The sequence below is a fragment of the Colias croceus genome, chromosome 3, assembly GCF_905220415.1.
Source record: "Colias croceus chromosome 3, ilColCroc2.1".
Taxonomy (NCBI): Eukaryota; Metazoa; Arthropoda; class Insecta; order Lepidoptera; family Pieridae; genus Colias; species Colias croceus.
This window is the reverse complement of record NC_059539.1, coordinates 9,849,022-9,867,936: the sequence shown is the minus strand read 5'-3', so window position 1 is coordinate 9,867,936 and position 18,915 is coordinate 9,849,022. Positions and strand designations below refer to the sequence as shown.

Genomic DNA, 18,915 nt, shown 5'->3' with positions numbered 1-18,915 from the left:
TATGCATTTGTGCGTACAAATTATTTTGGCTGATAAACTTTCATAGTAATTCAAAACTACAACAGATTGTCCCAAACAAAACGTCTTATTATGTAGTTTAATATGGTTTAAATTTGCAGTCACGTATTTAGATTTTGAATAATACCTCAGTCTATAAAAAACAACAAGATTTTTATTTACTGTATTGTACAATCAATCAAAGAAAGGTGGAAAAGTTTACCAATAACTTTTATTACACTATTATAGCACATCAACAGTCGCGAAACTAAAACATTAATAAAATATGTACATTTCTCATTTGTTATTAACAAAACAGTTATACAATTCCGTACCTCTATGTATTATTTTATTCACCACTTAATTAGACTACTGATTTTTGAACATTGGCAACAGATAAAATTATCAAACAGTGTTTATTTTTTACAATACTGTAAATAACGAAATTCATTTAAAAAATTGGTGTTAGTGCACAAATGACGTTACGCTAAAATTGACGAAAAACCAATCATTCATGTTTGTCTTTGAATAAAAATTCAATGAGACTAAATATTATATTTTCCTATTGGAACATTGCGTCCCACATCTTCGTTGGACCAAAGTCACTACATTTAACGTTTCAATAAAACCCTGCTCATATACCATTGCGATGTTTATAAACTAATATTATATTACTTTACTCTCTCCAAGCTGCCAGAAGTTTATTTACGTTAATATAAATCTATCCTACTAATATTATAAATGCGAAAGTTTGCGAGGATGAGTGTGTGTGTGTTTGTTACTTTCACGCAAATACAACTGTACTGATTACAATGAAATTTAGCACACATATAGAGGATAACTTGGATTAACACATAGGATAGGTTTTACCCCGAAATCTAACGGGAACGGGAACTATGCTAGTTTTTCTTTGAAAACGCGGCCGAAGCCACGGGCGGAAATCTAAATAGAAATAAAATCTTAATTGGGTAACTACTTATTGGCCATTTAATGTTTTGTATGTAGGCATAAATGTGTATAAACAGTTTTTTGTTAGCAAGGAATAAAATTGTATAAGAATAAAGATTAAACAAATAAAATATTAACAAATAGTCTAGCGGCTTGGACAGAGTCAAGTATAAAATTAAACTAAAACAAATAATATTGCTATAACAGATTGATTAGCCTAAAATAATTATGCACCATTGAACATACAACCCGCTCTATGAGAACTTGAATCCACTGTACTACACTATTTCTTAGTACTTTTGAGATAAGAGATTTGCTAATGTTAATTTGAATGCATTATTTGCGTTGTTTTGAAATCACACTGTATTTTAGGTTCAAAACTTAGGAGATTTACACAATAATATCTTATCAATGTGAGTGTTCATTTTTTCTCAAGAACTTTAAATAAAACTAAAAGTATTTTAATTTGTGCGTATGCGTAATATACAATGTTATGATATAATGATTGTAAATCAAAACATGTCCATAAAACACCGATCCTTACTTAGTGTATTTTACATGAAACTAACAAATAACATTATTATTTTATAGACAACTATTGTAGGAACACGACAAGAAAACTATCATATTGTAGTTTTAATTAATATGGATGATATTTTAAATACAATTGTAATGTGCTAGACATCTATTTTGTATGAAAATAATAATTCTAAATGATACTTTTCCATATTCTTTACATTACAATGATTATAATGTTAATCCTACGAAATATAACATTATGGGTTTAGAAATACTGACATCGTTTCGAAAATGCAATAAAAAATATAGGTATGTACCTAATTTTACAAATGTCATGTAGGTATTTTTTTTTAAATTTCAATTTAAAAGAAAAAAGGAAAATTATTACTTTGTGTTTTATTCGATTTGAATATAAATAATTGAATTTATGAATGACTAACAGGATGAAGACAATTTACAAATTTGAATGACCAGCTAAGATGTAACTTTGCGCCAACAAACATTGGTCTCATTTGAAATCTATGCACAATGGTTATATTTCATAATATCACTTACATTTTATTCCTGATAAAATAAAAATATATTACTCTACTAACAGAGAATTGATACAATGATTGCTAAAGTTGGATTTTATATTGAAAAGTTAAAATGTTTACAATAGTAATTTTGATATTTTAAAATTTGCGTTATTACAGAAGACTGCGTTTTTTATACTGACACATTTCGTAGTGAATATCCTAAGTTATAATACATTATATTGTATTAATATCCCAAAGACAACATTCCAGACATAAAAAAACATGAATTATCTTACAATGACAATATTATAATAAATATTTCCAAATTCTATCCAAATAAATAACCTATTATTAATTTATATATAAATAATTAATTTATTGCTTGAGCATTTCCTTCCACTTAATAGTAATATATATTTTTTTATTATGCCATTGGTTTAATTATTTTATTTATATAAAAATGGATATGTTAATTTTAAAAGTTTTTATAAACACCGAGTAAACTATATTCAAGTTTTGTTGCCAAGCAAATTAAATACAGAATAATGCTTCGTAAAATAAAATAACTAACATTATAGTTGCCCTAATATATATTGTATAATAATCTATATTTTGTTATGAAAAAGTACATTTATTGTAATAAATATTTAATGGATTTATATAACAATGTATCTACATAATATTATGAATATATTATTTGGTTTTGTATTTTATTTAGTAAATATATTAATGTTATTGCTTTAAGTACAGGAAAAGAAGACAAGATACGCTAAAAAGTGTGAATTTTTGGGCTATTCAAGTAATCATGCATGTTATAATTGATTAACGAAACGTTGTAGTTTTGGTTTTCAATCTAGGATAATAAATTTCTATCTTACTACATTTCAACCCTGTGGTATACAGGCAAGGAAGTTCTTGACTTTTTTACATAATAACAAATATATATTATATTAATATATTATGTTTATTTTCTTGTTAATAGCTGAAGCAAGTTGCACCAAGTAAAACGTATCAATATAACAATTAGTGAATAATAATTGAAAAACTACTACATAAGATTTATCAAGACTGATTTTTAATTGAAAATCTTTTGTAATCATTTATTTGATCTTGACTTATTTCATGTTCGAACATAAGGAATTAATACATTTAAAATTTAACTTACTAAGTAAAATTATTCCTGATTAATTAAAATATCGTCAGTGTTTTCCATATTATAAACAGGTGCGAGAAGATTTAAAGATTTTAGAAAGACTATCGTAAAAGACACGCAAGTATTCAATTGTTATTTTTCTTAAGGCAATTTAGCGAGCACACGTTACTTGTTTTGGCGATAACGTACAAGATCAGTGAAACTTTACACCAATCCTTGTAAACATTTCGAGTAAAACAATACAAAAAGAATAAAAGATATATAATGTACATACAAGTATATAAAAATATGAAGTTCCATTTCATACAAATATTAGTCAGGTCATGTCGTTCAATTTAGCCTCTTCACATTCAAAGACGCAACGCACGCGAGTGTCAATATATTTTCACAGAAAACAAGAGAGTTCACCACGGACAGTAATAATATATACACGGCATATCACAAAGCACAACCTCGCACAGCGTCCTCCGCTCACTGGTCGTTACTGGCTAGAGGCAGTCGTTCACTTACAGTTTGCGAGTCGGTGGAGTCCTGCGAGTCTTCGCCGAGCAAGCGGCTGAGCTGCTCGTCCAGCGTGCTGCGGCGCGGCGCCCGCTTCGAGTCGAACTCGTCGTCGCCCGCCATCAGGCTCTCATCTAAATACGAAAACGATTCTAGGTTTATCTCCGACGTCGTTATTGCCGTACTATACACGTCTATCCGCTTTTGTCGGGACTGCGCCTCCGCCACCTTTTGCGTGAGCTTCGCTTTCGCCTTGGACAGCGCGTCCGACTCGGACTTGTCCGCTTTGCCGCAACCCTCGCCGCCGTCGTCCGCCTTTTTGGATTTGAGCGCGAACGAGGAGTCGTTGCTGGACGAGCCCTCGTCCTGCAACTGGCTGAGCAACGTTCTCGTCGCTAGCGAGAGACCCGACCCGCTATATATTTCACTGCTCATCCCTAAAAATGGCATCAATGTTAAACTAGGATCTCTCGGTAAGTTAAGTAGCTAGGAACGCAACTTACCTCGCTGTGTCTCTTGTTGTATGCTGTCTTGGGACGAGTGCTTGCTCTTGTTCTTTCCGTTGTCGCCCATGTACTCACTCTCGCTTTCACTGGACATGCCGAGATCTAGATGTAAAGAGTTCAGTTTGTCGTCGTCCTTCTCTTTTCTCGATGTCACCGTTTCGAGCTCCATTTCCCAATCAGTGACGCTTGAAGAATCTTTTGCGACTTCGGTGTCTTGACTAAATGTGGACTTCGGTTCTTCACTTTTTTCAATCAAGTTGAGAGAACTTTCTTCCATAGGAACTATATCACCCATACTCGTCGACGAGTCTAGACTCGCCGTGGTGCAACTCTCTGCGGCGATTTGATTTTCAAATAATACAGGCGTATCTTGAGTAATTGTTTGATTGACATCTTGTTTAATCTCTTCATGAGAACGCGCAGTATTAGCAACGCGACCATCTAGTATTTCAGACATGGTAGTTGTTCTACCGGACTGTTCATTGTTAAGTTCTAAAACGATTACATTGCCCGACTTAGACGACTCTCCTTGTTCGGATTTAGCCTGTAGAAGTTTATTTACATTTTTACCCATAATAATTTTTGACATATCATTCCCGTTTTTGGTAAAAGTCAGTGTTTTTCCGATTGTGGCGCCTTTCGGAACAACAATGACATTTCCTTTAGTATTCACAGGTCGCACAATGGGATTCGTCATTTTCTGTGTCGTCACTGGCGTTGATCCCTTCACTGGGACGATATCTGCTAAGTTAGCAGTTTTAATAGGCTCAACACCTACTATTTTTGTGCTTGAAGGTATAGGAACGGCTGGCTTTGGTGTTGCAATGCCTGGATTTAATTTAGCAACGGGCGTGTTTGGCTGCGAGCTTACAGACACTAGCTTCATTGCAGTGGGTATTCCTTTAAAATGGAACAATGGTACTTGACCCTCTTTACTTTGTTTCGCCGGCAAAACGACCATTTTTTGTCCAGATTTTGGATTAAGAACGAATGTTTTTGCTGATACTTTCAAATCGGTCGCTGGAATCCCTTTGGGGGTCAAAGGCTCCGATGTCGGGGGTGATAAGTTATTTGCACTTATTGGTATAGGGTTTTTCATTGATGTACTAGATGAAGAGGTTATAACAAATTTTGGATGTGATATTCTGTTGTCAATGGGTTTTGATACCACAACCATCTTTTCTGACATGGATTTAACTGGAGTTGTGGACGATCGCCCCTTTGGTATCGAACCAATAACTTTTGTTGTGACAAGTTTTCGTGTATTTAACGCCTTTTGGGTAGAACTTGGCGCAACGACGACTTGTCGATTAGAGAGAATCTTTATGTTATCATTAGGCTTTTGTACAATTTTAAAGTCTTGCATTTGTACTTTTTTGTCTGCTTCAGCTCTATTTTTTATTAATAGTTGGCATTGTTTGCCCGCAGCTGACTGTTTAGGTATAGGGGTACTTTGAGCTTGTAATGACGAATGATCGTCAGGATGTGCGTTTTCTGATACGCCTAATTCATGAGGAACAGTCGCCGGCTGACTTAGCAAATGCATTGTAGGCGATTCGCTCACCATACCAGGCGATGATTTTACTTTTGTTTTCATTTCGTCAATATAATCAGATTTGTTTTTATTTCCCAATACGGACTGAGCATAGGAAGCCTGGAATGAGTTAGGCGGCCCTGAGTATTCTAGCTGCATTGAAACTGGGTTATATTGTTTATTAGGCGACATTTTTAATTCTTGAGATTTTTTATGAGACTTGGGCATTCTTTGTTTATGCGCTCTATGTCTGTGTTGTGAGCGTTGTGCTTGTGTTTGACTTGATTTAGTCGAAGAAAGTTTGCTAACTTGATTATATGAATGCTTGGATTGACTTGAGGACTTGCCTGTAAAAATAAAAGTATATGTTTAAAAAAACAATAGTTTAAAATAGTAATTATAAATTATATACTATTTATAGTATAAATAACTAATAATTATTGCATTATATTATGGTACTTACTGACTGTCGGTTGTGAATATTTCGAGTATACTTGTGATATATTGAGATGTTTCTGATTTACATTCACAGGTATGTTTCTCATGTTCTTTACTGGTGGCGGCACATCTTCATTTGATACGCTACTTTCGGGAATTTTCCTTTTACGACATATTAATTCAGTTTCCCAGATCTAGAAAAAGTGGAGGGTTATTAAAACTAAATTACTTACTAGAAGAATTAAGACATTAAAGTGATCACCAACTTTGGCTGAGTGGTCTTCCATGGCAACTGGTGGGTATATCTCCTCCATGCTTTCATTGCACTGCAGCGCCGCGTCAGCTGATTCCGAATCACGAATCTCCTCTTCATTAGACTTTGGCGCAACAAGTTCTTCAGCATCAATTTTCATTTGTAATTCTTTATTTTCGGCCACTGTGGCTTCTTGCACTTTATCCGCAATCTCGGTGTACATAGTTTGCGCAATGCCACGCGGCATTAAGGGAATTTTTCTGCGACCTTCGATGATCCATCCTAGACCTGTGTTTGGGCCAGATAATCTGCAATATTCCAAATAAACTTAAATAAAATAGGTACAAATACTAATGTGTGAACTTACCCAATGGAGTGAAATTATTGTAAATTATGGCATTGATTAATTACTATTCGGTTGAAAAGTTAAATTTCAGAATACTTTTTTATTTTTACTTAATAGTCAAGTAATACAAAAATTCATAGGACTATGACATATTTAACTCAATTTTTTGTCACCATTTATTTAATTTAAGTTAGGAAAGTTTTATTTTAGATATTTCGGTTTTCGGTTTACTTGCAATAAAATGAATCAGCAATAATCTAGGTAATATCCCAGTTACATGTATTTTTAGGCCTATTCATCATAAAATGAAATGTAAAACTACATTGTATTATAATTGTAATATCTGCAACAGAGCAATAATAATTTTATTTGTATCAAATAAGTAATAATGCAAAAATTATATTCAGAGTTATTTATATATATTTACAAACAACTGTGATTACACTGTGACTACACTAATATTATAAAGAGGAAAACTTTGTTTGATTGTAATGAATAGGCTCATGAACTACTGGACCGATTTTGATGAAATTTGGCACAGACAATCTTTTAGAAAGAACATAGGCTACCTTTTATTGCGAAATATGTATCACGGGCGAAGCCGGGGCGGACCGCTAGTATTGTATATGATGAAAACTTAACTTCGGAAATGTCAATACCCAAAAATATGTATAGGTTCAAGGACGTCCATAATTGATAATCCTACAAGATTACTGTTAGATTTACATTGTGATGGGACTATTTTCTTTTTTACCTTAGTTATATATATTTTTTAAAGATTAATTATTATGCAATATGCATGATTTATAGACCCCAAAAATATTTTAGTATTTTATTCCATTTATCTGTTTGTGTGTATATGTCACTCTTGTAAACACCACTTGGAAAATTTTGACAAATAAGTTTTTTGCTAAATATAGTCATGTAAAATATGATACTAACTACATATTTCTTATAAAATTCACATTTTATCCTGATTTTGTCAAACTTTGTGTGTGCAATAAAGAGTATATAAGTAAATAAATAAATTAAGTACAGTGGTCCACACAAGCTTAGCTGTGGGCGCAAAGCTAGCATTATCTGATTCTAAGTCCGTTAAAATATTAAGTTTCATAATTGTTCAAAAATGCATAAATATAATTTTACTAAGAGTGGTAGAGTCCCTCTTAGCAACACCTTCAGAAGTACATTTTTATTTATATACAGGGTTGAACTGTGTATGGTACAGATTTTAATTTGTTCCATTCTAAGGAGTGGCAAGCAAATCTTCAGAAATCTTTGAATGAATTTTTGGTTAATTCAAAAATAAAGGTATGTTTCTTTTGAGTTTTTTTATAAGAGTATTTTTAAGAATAAGAAATTTTATATATTCCAAAAAGTTTTTACACATTGTATTATGAATTGTCACAGCATCTGCAACCTGGAAGCATTTGCCTTTACCTAGTTTTCATATTGTCATATAAATATGTATAATAACATTAACATGCTATGTATAATGTATAATATATAATGTGTATTACATACCTATATATTTGTAGATTGATATATTATAAAAAAGTGTTTTGACGTTTATTCTATATCGGGGATAGCTTCAAGAGCTTATAAAATTTCATCAATAAGTATAGTTAGAAATTTAAGATAAAAAGTTTTAAATTTTGATTTATTAAATTATAAAACTTTATAACAGAAACAAATCACAAAATTTTTTGAGTGTTTTCTTTTTTCCTATTATTTTTATTTTCATTTACTTACTCATTAGGTTTAAAAACTCCCAATTGTCCTTTGTATGAATTAAATCATTTGAATTGATTAAAGAAAGTTCTTGAAATTAAATTTTGTTAATAAAATATAAAAAAAATGAAATACTAAAACATAAAAATTTATAAAGAATAGAAAAAATTCCATCACGAGGCGGGACTCGAACCCGCATCCTTCGCGCCATTCCGGGGCGGATGCCTAACCAACTCAGCCACTCGTGACCCGCCTGAGCAATCGAATTTATTCTATTCTTTCAGTTTTATGTGTCTTAAGGGACACACCGCATTAATAAAGCATTTGAATGCCATAAAAACCAAAAAAAAATATAGATACTAAAACATTTCAATATAATTTTTTTTTGTGGCAATAGATATTATATATCCTTTTTTCATTCTTTAAAAACTGAAATTAAAGAATGTCATTTTGATAGGTTATCTATCTGTCAATGCTTGTCATTATACAAAATATATTTATGAATATGAAATAAATTTAATATTATTACCCCTATTTCACAATAATACATTGTAAATAATACCCATGATACTGTAGGTACCAACTTCTATATGGCCATGGAGTGAAATGACATAAATTATAAAAATAAGTTAATTAAAACTTTTCAATCCTTTTTTCTGATCAGAAATGTAATGAATTTGAGGAAATTTGTTCTAAAATTAGCTTTGCAACATAAGCATTACTAAAGTATGATCAGCCATCTTTAACTGTACAGGGTACATAATTGAACATAAATCATAAGTTTTATAGATAATATGCTCAATTTTAACTTACTGTTCAGCAATAGTAGCTAACAGCTCATCATTGGACACGCGCCGCGCCTCAGCACTATGACGATCGTGGCTTATATGCAAAACGGCGCGCAGTTCCTCCAACAACTTTTTTCTGTTGTCTTCTAATGCCCCTTGTGCTCTAAACACATTTACCATATTCGAGTAGGCCTCCAATTCTATAAACAAGGATATAAGCACTCATTTGTACAGAAAAAGTAAATAATATTATAGGATTCAATTGTTAAAATGCTTGTGCTGGACACAAGAAAACCATAGGAGGGAAAACGAATGCCATTTATAAAACTAAATATATACCGAGTCTTCTAAGCGTCCGGCGGCATTCATCGCGGGTCAGGTCTAAGAGCATGGGCCACATGTTTATTCCTTGGAATAAAACACTTTTAAATCACTTCTTGATTATATGATTTTGACCATATTTCATTAGAATATCTTACTGGCAAATATCCATACTGTTTACTTCAAACGACAATTCGTTCATTTTGACATTTCGGATGCGAATAACGGATAGCTTGAGTATTGTCTATGGTTAAGGGTTTACAATACTTTTCTAAAATTTGAAATAATTTTTTACTAAATATTATTCTTTGAAAGAATATTGTTACTTGAAAATGTAACATTAAAATAATTTTAAATTTTTATTGATGTTTTTTTCAAATTTAAGATACACATTACTATTTATTATTGAAAAATGATTTAAAATATGTTTTAAATTCCGATATTGACCCATAAATTAAAAACATGCATTTTAGTTTGTATGTTATGTTCTTCCGTATACTTTTAAAATTCCTTATTCATTTTAATTATGAAGTTGTATATAAATATTCAATCTTCATTGTTCCTATTTTTGGCGAAGTTTTTTTAATGCACCACACTCTTTACTATACCCATAGACAAAGATTTGCGTTTTTATGCATTTACGGACACTGTTATAAAATTAGGACTAATGTCATTATGACGTTTTCTTATAATAATATTATAATAATTAGAATATTAAATAGTAATTATAAACATTGTATGAGTAATTTTATTACAAAAAGGATATTGTTTGGTGCAAGCTTGGTGTATTTGATAATTCACAGAAAAACATGCTGATCATCATCATACTTTAAGCGGATAAGCAAGTAAAAAGAACCTAAAAATAATATCACATTAGCGGTAAAATATTTATAAACATGATTAAAATTTCTGACTTAATTTGATCAAATTTTCGTTAACAATAATTATACACAAAGATTTAAAGAGAAATAGTGCAACACTGATCGTGATTGCAAACATCTCGTCTCTTCTCCCTTGTCAATTTTATGTTGTAATTGTCAACCATGAACCAACGTATATTTTAAAATTTGAAATTGAAATTAAATTTCAGTGTTTTAATTTCATTTATAGTGATATTTAATACATTGTTGGTGGTTTTAACATGACGGACGTCGAAGAAATTATTGATTACATAAAATCTCTAAAGAAAGGATTCGACAAGCAGTTGTTTGAAAGTAAAATAGAAGAATTAGCTTCACTCGCTGATACTTCTGGTTTAGATTACGATGATTTCCACACTTTGTTTAAAGTCTGGTTGAATTTAAGTATACGTAAGGAGTTGTTCTTATATGTTTTTATTTTCTGATACAATTTCCATACTATTATAATATTATATTGTATTGTATTACAAATTATGTTTTGATTGACCTGATTTTTTTTATAGCCATTACAAAATGGGTGAACCTTGGCTCTTGTATTGTGCCTCAAGACAAAGTAGCTCAAAATACCGTGGAGTATTGCTTAAAATGGCTTTTAGCAAATAATAAAAACCAGAATAATTTCCCTAGAATTAGACATGTATTGGATTGGCTCACAGGTGGGTTTCACATACAATATGGAATAAAATATTGCAGTTTTAAGTGCTTACCTATATTTATATATTTTTTAATAATTATAATTAATATTCCCATACATTTCAGCGGCAATGGATGCCGACTCTATAGACATGACTGCATTGGACATGGGCTATGAATTGTTTTACACATTTTTGACGTATGAAGTGCTTGTGAGTATTTATTAAAGAATAATATATCTATACTATAATATTATAAAGCTGAAGAGTTTGTTTGTTTGAAAGTGCTTATCTCAGGAACTACTGGTCCGATTTGAAAAATTATTTCGGTGTAAGATAGCCCATTCATCGAGGCAAGCTATAGGCTATACATAATCACGCTAAGACCAACAGCAGTGGAGCCACGCGAGTGATACCGCGGAGCACAGCTAGTAACTCAGATAAATGTGAACTTATTATTACCTACTTATAGTTATTTTGTATTGTTTTGTACAGGTTGAAGCCTGAAACATAATTATAAGTGAGCTTTACTATTATTTCAGACTGTACATGCATTGAAACTCGTTTATATGTTGACAAAACCATCAGATGTTACAAGGAATAGAGTTCTAGAATTGATGGAGCATGCTAAAAAGAGGGAAAGCAAAAAGGTTTGTAGATATTACTGTGTTTTTTTCACAAAGTTGAACCCAATATTTTTAAAACTGTTGGCAAAGGTATTGAACCAAAAAAAATATGATTTATTGCATATTTGTTATGACACAAAATATTTTGTGGAATTTTGTATGTGTATACGTACATGTACACAAAAATATTTTGTGTATTTTATGCTACACATAAATGCTCTATTACATGGTTTTTTGGATGATTTATTTATAAAAGACCCCTCATTGACAAAATATCCACATTTTTATCTGTGTTTTCAAGAAATACTTAAAATGTTTCTTAAAACGCATTTCTCTTTTTTCCTGGCTTATTATGGAATGGTTAGTTCCAATCGCCAATATGACAGAAAGGTAACAATAACTTTTAGATTTGTAATATACTTTTAGGTTAGTAATTTTTTAATAAATGATTTTATTTTATAGAATTTATTCAGACAGTTGCAAGTACTGATCGGTTTGTTCAAATCCTACAAACCAGAATGTTGCCCAGAAGATATTCCTTCTATATCTATACACACTGCATTTAGAAAAATAAATGCTAATTTATTGACGAGATTCCAAAATTGTCGGGTAAGTTTTTAAGTTCTCTATTAATTTTAGAATATAATTATACATACACTTTATTTATATAAAAATAATGAAATTGATGAATTTTTATTTGCAGAATAGGAGAAATAGTAAAAGTGAAGAAAAACAAAGACTTATTTGGGTTAATGCCATGAAAATGGTAAGTCTATTCTAGTATTATTCTGCTACTCTTATATCCATATTAAGTGCTTGATTAACTCTGTACGAGTAACCTAAATGTGTGAAAGGATCTCCACTTATTCAAGTCTACCTTGAAATCTCAATAAAATTTTATAATCTTTCCCCTGTAACATTATCTATCATAATTTTATATTAAAAATACATTTACAATAAAATTTCGTTGTTTAAAAGTGATTTTAAGTATTACCTTTGTAGGAAAACAGCAGAAATAAGAAAGCAGAGCCACTTGTGCCTAATATGGAATTCCTTCATGTGGGCTCAATGCAATACAACAATAAAGCACCTCAGAAGAACTATTTGGACTTTTCTGAGTAAGTTATACTTATATTTTCAATAAGCGTTGACAATATTTATGTTTTGATAATATGTAATTTTTTATTTGAGCCAGAGCAGTGCTTGTACTTTTCACTAGAAAATAAATGCTAGGAAAAGCACTTGAGTTTATTTGCATAATTGTACCCTTTGAATTTTGGATATCTTTTATGCTAGAAGCAGTGAGCAGTGCTTACAGTAATTGATAAAAATAAAAAAATAACTGTTGTTGATTATAAAACTCTTATATTTCAGGCCAGTATCACTACTGCAATATAGTTTGAACCACAACATGCCTCGGCCGACGCGTCTCCGCGCGTTCCTGTGTAACACTACTGGCCTCACACTGCTTGCGCTGGCCGATCAAACCGATCATGCGTTTTTCACACATGATCTGCACCATTTGCTTATTAATTGTGAGTATTTCTTGGTTGTAAGTCTGTTTGTGGGTTATTAATAACTTAAAAGTTTCAAGTTCTTGATAATAAAGCCTTGCCTTATTGTTAATATAATTTATAATAATGGATGGAATAGGATGTTTTATTTTAGATTGTATTTATATAAATTGTATATTATGATTATTAATTTGTAAGTTATAACTGTGCAAGAGTAAACCAATTGAAGTTCATTGGCATATTTACTTAATAAATAACAGGTTCAACACAGATAGTTTTGTTAAAATTTGCAGGTTTCCTAGACATATCGCCCCACACTTATACTGAGAAACAGGATTTACTCCGCCAGTTGGCCGTCTTCCAATCAACCCTGATGCAAGGGCTACCAGTTATCACAAGATTCTTAGCGCAGTTCTTGCCTTTCTGGAATGAAGAGGACTATTTTGTGGAGGTAACATACTGTATTGATTTATTTTTTCCGAAAAATATTTTTTGCTGTCCACTTTTGAACTTTATACACAAGTGTATAAAAAGTGTGATTTAAAAAAATCAGATTTCTTTAAAATAATTTTGTGTTGTTTAATTTTATAACAACCATTGCTTTGTAGTGCGCCAATAACGCAGAGCCGAATATATAGTTATGCTCCGCGGATTCTCCCGCATTGCTCCGATCCTGTTGGTCTTAGCGTGATGATACCTAAAAGTTAATAATGCGTGCCTTCCTCGACAAATGGGCTATCTAACACCGAAATAATTTTTCAAATCGGACCCGTAGTTCCTGAGATTAGTGCATTCAAACAAACAAAGGAACTCTTCAGCTTTATAACATTAGTATAGATTGAAGCTGATATAAAATAACAAATATATTTTCAGATACTGGATCTAATGGAATGGGTCGATGTGGAGAGTCCGGAGCACATTGGTAACATATTGGACACATTCACAAAGATATATTGCAGAGCGCACCCGATTCGACAGTGTGCAATACTCAAGAGTATCACATCTATGTATACTAATTTGGTAAGAAAAATATATTATTCTTTGGGAGGTGTTGGCTTATATGTCACTATTTTAATGCATGAAGTTTTTCCGCGTTGACGAAATATTTAATATAACGCATACGTTAAGAAAAGCAGTAATAAGTAATGCAATACATATATTGCATTACTTATTACTGCTTTTCTTAAGTATATATAATATAAATTTATAAAGAAATGAAAAAATTCGATCACGAGGCGGGACTCGAACCCGCATCCTTTCGCGCCAATCTATCATTTCATAGTACCAAATGTTTATTTCAATGTAATTTTTTTTCAGGTATATGCCAGTACGAGGTCTCGACAGTACTTTTTAAGTATAGAGTCATCGGATGCTAGCTTTTCAACTACTTTACAGATGGTTGCGTCTAAACTCAATGATATGTGCAGCAAAGCACTGCAGGCTAATCCTGGTTAGTTTATTTTTCATTATATCATTCTAAAATGACAGTGTGATAAAAAGTGCAACTTTATGAGCCAAGTGGTGCTTACATTTCAAATTTTTTACCAATGATCATTGATGAAAATTGCATTTAATTGCAATCAGTGCTTTGCAGAATGCTTTTACAAGAATACAGACAAAGTACAAAATCCTAAATTTTTTCCTAATCTATATTGTACAGACAGATTTTGTTGTACAAGTTCACGATAAGTTATCGCTTTTCTGTAAAAAATAAAGAAGAAAGTAGACCATGTGTAATTTGAATAGCGACATTTTCAACGTATTATAATAATTGAAAATTAAATCAAATGTTGCTCAATCAATCCTTTCCACAGAGGACGCGCGCGTATTATTCTCATCCGTGCGTTCGTTACGTCAGAGCGCCCGCAGCGAGGCGATAGCGTACGCGGATGAAGGGGGTCAAAGGGGTCGAAAGAACCAACAAGGGGTCATGGGGGTTGGGAGTCGAGAGGGGGTTGGTGGGTGTCGACCCCCCGTGCTGTTGCCGCTCGCGCTGCCGCTGCTGGCGCCCTCTGCTGTGATGCAGGACAACCTCGCTGAATTGATTTTGTTGTAAGTATGGTGTTTTATTATTTTTAAGGTTAATGGTAAAATTTTCAGTTGGTAGTATGGGGTTTTGTTATCCATGTAAAATGAAAGAACCTTGTAAATTAAACTTTTAATCAATCTTTCACTATTACAATATTTTAATACATACTAAATAATGTTTTACCACATACAAGAAAATAAATTGTGTTTCAGTAATCAGTAATTAAAAATAAATAAACTGGGTATTGACTAGAGAAAATTAACGGTCGAATCTGTTTGAAATTCGGTTCCGTTTTGGAACGCCACAGATAATAAAATATTGATAATAAAAGTGGCCACGTCACAGTAGTATGTTGTATCTGACTGAAATGTCTCCTTGCACACGCATGAAACAGTTTTGAATAAAATATTTCATGTTACTAAATTCAGAATTGTATTTATATACTTATTTTGATAATAAAAATCTGAACTGACTTAAAATAGGAAAATACAGAATGACAGACCATTCTGTTTTTTCAAAGTCGGTATTTAATTTTTCGTTAAAAAATTTATTTCCATTTTTATTTTTTATTGTAATATACTGACAACACAATAATTTATGAGAAGCATTATTGTTTAAAATAAAGTGTCTTCATTGCAAATCGACAAGGTTACCGTATAATCGGCTAGTTTAGCGGTTTATATTTTAATTAAACTCACTGAACACACAAAATTCAAGAAAAAACAAGGAAAAAGGCGAAATAACATCTTAACGCCTCGTTGAGTGAGAAAAAAAAATCGTCTACAAGACCCAATAAAATAAATTTTTATTGTCTGCTAAGGATTCCTTGAACAAAGAGTAGAACAAGAAAACTTGTTTATTCTGATTACAAATGATATAAATTGCTAGAAAATATCTTCTCACCTCTGTGTTAATGTACCTCTAACTTTATATAATATTTTGTAATTATTTATGTTGTATAGAGAACACGTCCACAATTATTTACTTTATCTTGGTGGTCCAGATATTTATGTCTCTGATTCTAATATAATAATATAGAAAAAATTATTGTTTAATATATCATAGAGATTTTTTGTAAATTTTTCTTTTTTTTTTCAATATGAGTATATTTTTTATAAATACTTCAATGCAAGTATAACTTAAATCCAATATTACCTTATATGTTACAAAAAATAGTATAATTAAATTTTATTTGCAGGTACAAACAAATCTTCTCCACCATGAAAGCGAGGTACGGCAAAGACGAGCGTTACCAACAACCGATGCGTATGCTCAAAGCGTACACGTCAGATTTCGTCAGCTGCTACTATGAACAGTTTCTAGCGAATCGTGAAAAAGGCCTGATTTTCAGCAACTTGCATCCGCAAATCGTCAACAAGTTGGCCAATTTGTTGCCGGATGTTGACGCGAAATTGAGTATACGCAATCATTTGGCGTTCTCTCCATACACGTATATGAAATTGCAAGCGATTAATCAGTTGGATGCAGAGAACAAGTTGCTTTTTGATACGGTTATAGATAATGAGTTTGTCAACTTGAGCGAGTTTGTCAAAATGGCGATGCCGGAGTTGTGTTGATTTGTAATTAAGTTTACTGTGGCTTTATTTCACGTATTTGTAAGTTTTCGTTGAAACGCAAATTGTCATCGGGTTTACATCTCATTTGAAACGGACCGATCTAAAATTCTTTTCAAATATTTTTAATTTATTGACAGTCTTACATTATTATTCCTGAGTTTGAAAGCTATGTTTTTTTGTCTATATACCGGGTTGATATTGACAGAACCGGGATATATGACTAGTTTATTTATATATGGGGTAAATTATACCTTTTTTTTGAGTGGGGAAATAAGTAAATTATACCTACAATCAAAACACCGTTTTTAAGAGATAATGATATTTAAGGTAATGTGGAGGAGAAACAATGCCGCCTTAATTTTTATTTTCTTTTAGATTAAGTTATAATAACGCTAAAATAAGATTTATACATACTGCCATTTCACAATAAACACTGGAATGTGATCAAAACGAAGTTATTTTTCCAACAAAGTTAAATTTTAAGCAAATGTTCATTTTAAGTGATAGCGATTTATTAGTATAAAAAGGTTTTTTAAAAATAAATTTAATTGCGATTTATAAAAAAGAAGTTATTCTTGGAATGTTTTTCACACGCCTGTCAATGACCGCGCTCGATGTAAGTTTCAAATTTTAATAATCTATACTAATATTATAAAGCTGAAGATTTTGTTTGTCTAATCTCGGGAACTACTGGTCCGATTTGAAAATTTCGGTGTTAGATAGCCCATATTTTATCGAGGAATCGTATATCATCACGCTAAGACAAACAGGAGCGAAGCACTGCGGGTAAAACCGCGGGAAACAGCTAGTATACTTATCACATGTAAAATAAATACAAGAAAATATTTGTAACCTTAAATCAAAATTGAGGAATAGGGTTTTACCCTTTTCGTAAAAATATATGATTAATGTCCAATTTCGTAATTCTACAAATTTGTATGCGAACACTGGATAACCCTTTTGACCGTTACTGAATATCAAGCGAACGTTTCAATATTTGCTTAATGTTATAACAGTGGTATTGTATATAATATAATGTATACTTTGTCATATAAAACCCTTAAGTATAATAAATAGTTAAAAGTCTTTTTATATACTTTTGAGTGATAACATTATATAATTTGAAAACAATTGTTTATTTGAATAAAAAAATTTTATGTGCTAAATGGAAATATTGTAGTTATGTTAGTTTTATAACAAAACTATTTTTTTAATTTTTTTTTTGCAATAATTCAAAAGTTATTTCAAAATAAAAACTAGTCTTTGAATCCAGTACCGAAGACACACCGACAACTCCCGAAGCGTCACCCGGACGCGTGTGACGTCATAATGTTAGTTTTCACTCTTTGCAGTTGATAGAAAAACGTATACCTACAAGGCTACAACTATAACATTTTGACGTCACATCTATGGTGACCAGTCATGGCGCGTTTATAGTCACGTGATTTTAATCTAAATTTCATCAATTTTTAATTGCTTATATTCATTGAAAAAATATTTTTTTATAGTTTTCTGCATTAAATATCAATATTATTATTAATAAAGTTTTAAAATACATCAAAAAAATCGATAATTTTTTATTATTCAAATACCCAATTACCTATATTAACTGATGCAGTTCGAAAATGTGAAATTAGAACATTTATGACTCAAAAATATACGTTGCCTTTCCAATAGAAATTATAAGAAAAACCGCAAAAAACCTCAAATTGGTAATGTTGGTTTAGGTGATAATTGATAATATGTAGGTACAATTAATGATTGTTAAGTACAATTGTGCGAGTCGCATGTACTGTAAGCCCACCTTTGTAAAATAAAGAATATTATGCAAGTCTTGTTTCATTTTTTTTTATACACGATACATTTTATCTATTAATCGCTTTTCATATTAATCCTGGAAGGGAAAATGTATCATATGAAATACTAGCGGTCCGCCCCGGCTTCGCCCGTGGTACATATTTTGCAATAAAGGGTAGCCTATGTTCTTTCTCAGGGTCTAAAGATTATCTGTGCCAAATTTCATCAAAATCGGTCCGGTAGTTTATGCGTGAAAACCATACATAC

At 31.5% G+C, this 18,915-nt stretch overlaps 2 protein-coding genes across 2 annotated transcripts; one reads left to right on the top strand and one right to left on the bottom strand.

Annotated features, from left to right (window-relative positions):
• Nucleotides 1–860: 860 nt before the first annotated feature.
• On the bottom strand, nucleotides 861–9,747 carry LOC123706185 (BRCA2-interacting transcriptional repressor EMSY). The gene is made up of 6 exons (XM_045655352.1): nucleotides 9,572–9,747; nucleotides 9,258–9,432; nucleotides 6,381–6,675; nucleotides 6,140–6,308; nucleotides 4,140–6,023; nucleotides 861–4,073 (listed from the first exon to the last, which is right to left on the bottom strand). Exons 1-6 carry the CDS (start codon nucleotides 9,630–9,632, stop codon nucleotides 3,607–3,609), a joined length of 3,051 nt encoding a protein of 1,016 aa, XP_045511308.1. The 5' UTR covers nucleotides 9,633–9,747; the 3' UTR covers nucleotides 861–3,606.
• An 860-nt stretch (nucleotides 9,748–10,607) lies between these two features.
• On the top strand, nucleotides 10,608–17,906 carry LOC123706396 (centromere protein I-like). Its single transcript, XM_045655656.1, has 13 exons — nucleotides 10,608–10,863; nucleotides 10,977–11,129; nucleotides 11,233–11,318; nucleotides 11,648–11,755; nucleotides 12,194–12,340; nucleotides 12,435–12,497; nucleotides 12,734–12,849; nucleotides 13,106–13,266; nucleotides 13,539–13,696; nucleotides 14,119–14,265; nucleotides 14,563–14,695; nucleotides 15,060–15,297; nucleotides 16,473–17,906. Exons 1-13 carry the CDS (start codon nucleotides 10,695–10,697, stop codon nucleotides 16,849–16,851), a joined length of 2,058 nt encoding a protein of 685 aa, XP_045511612.1. The 5' UTR covers nucleotides 10,608–10,694; the 3' UTR covers nucleotides 16,852–17,906.
• Nucleotides 17,907–18,915: the final 1,009 nt, after the last annotated feature.

Excerpts from the sequence above, each read along its gene's own strand:
- LOC123706185 (XM_045655352.1), bottom strand. The coding sequence starts at position 9,632 with ATGTGGCCCATGCTCTTAGACCTGACCCGCGATGAATGCCGCCGGACG. Across the intron at positions 9,433-9,571 it reads CCGGACGCTTAGAAGACTCG|AATTGGAGGCCTACTCGAAT; the intron begins GTATATATTTAG and ends CCTTGTTTATAG. Across the intron at positions 6,024-6,139 it reads ATATTCACAACCGACAGTCA|GCAAGTCCTCAAGTCAATCC; the intron begins GTAAGTACCATA and ends TTATTTTTACAG.
- LOC123706396 (XM_045655656.1), top strand. The coding sequence starts at position 10,695 with ATGACGGACGTCGAAGAAATTATTGATTACATAAAATCTCTAAAGAAA. Across the intron at positions 14,266-14,562 it reads CATCTATGTATACTAATTTG|GTATATGCCAGTACGAGGTC; the intron begins GTAAGAAAAATA and ends ATTTTTTTTCAG. Across the intron at positions 14,696-15,059 it reads AGCACTGCAGGCTAATCCTG|AGGACGCGCGCGTATTATTC; the intron begins GTTAGTTTATTT and ends TCCTTTCCACAG.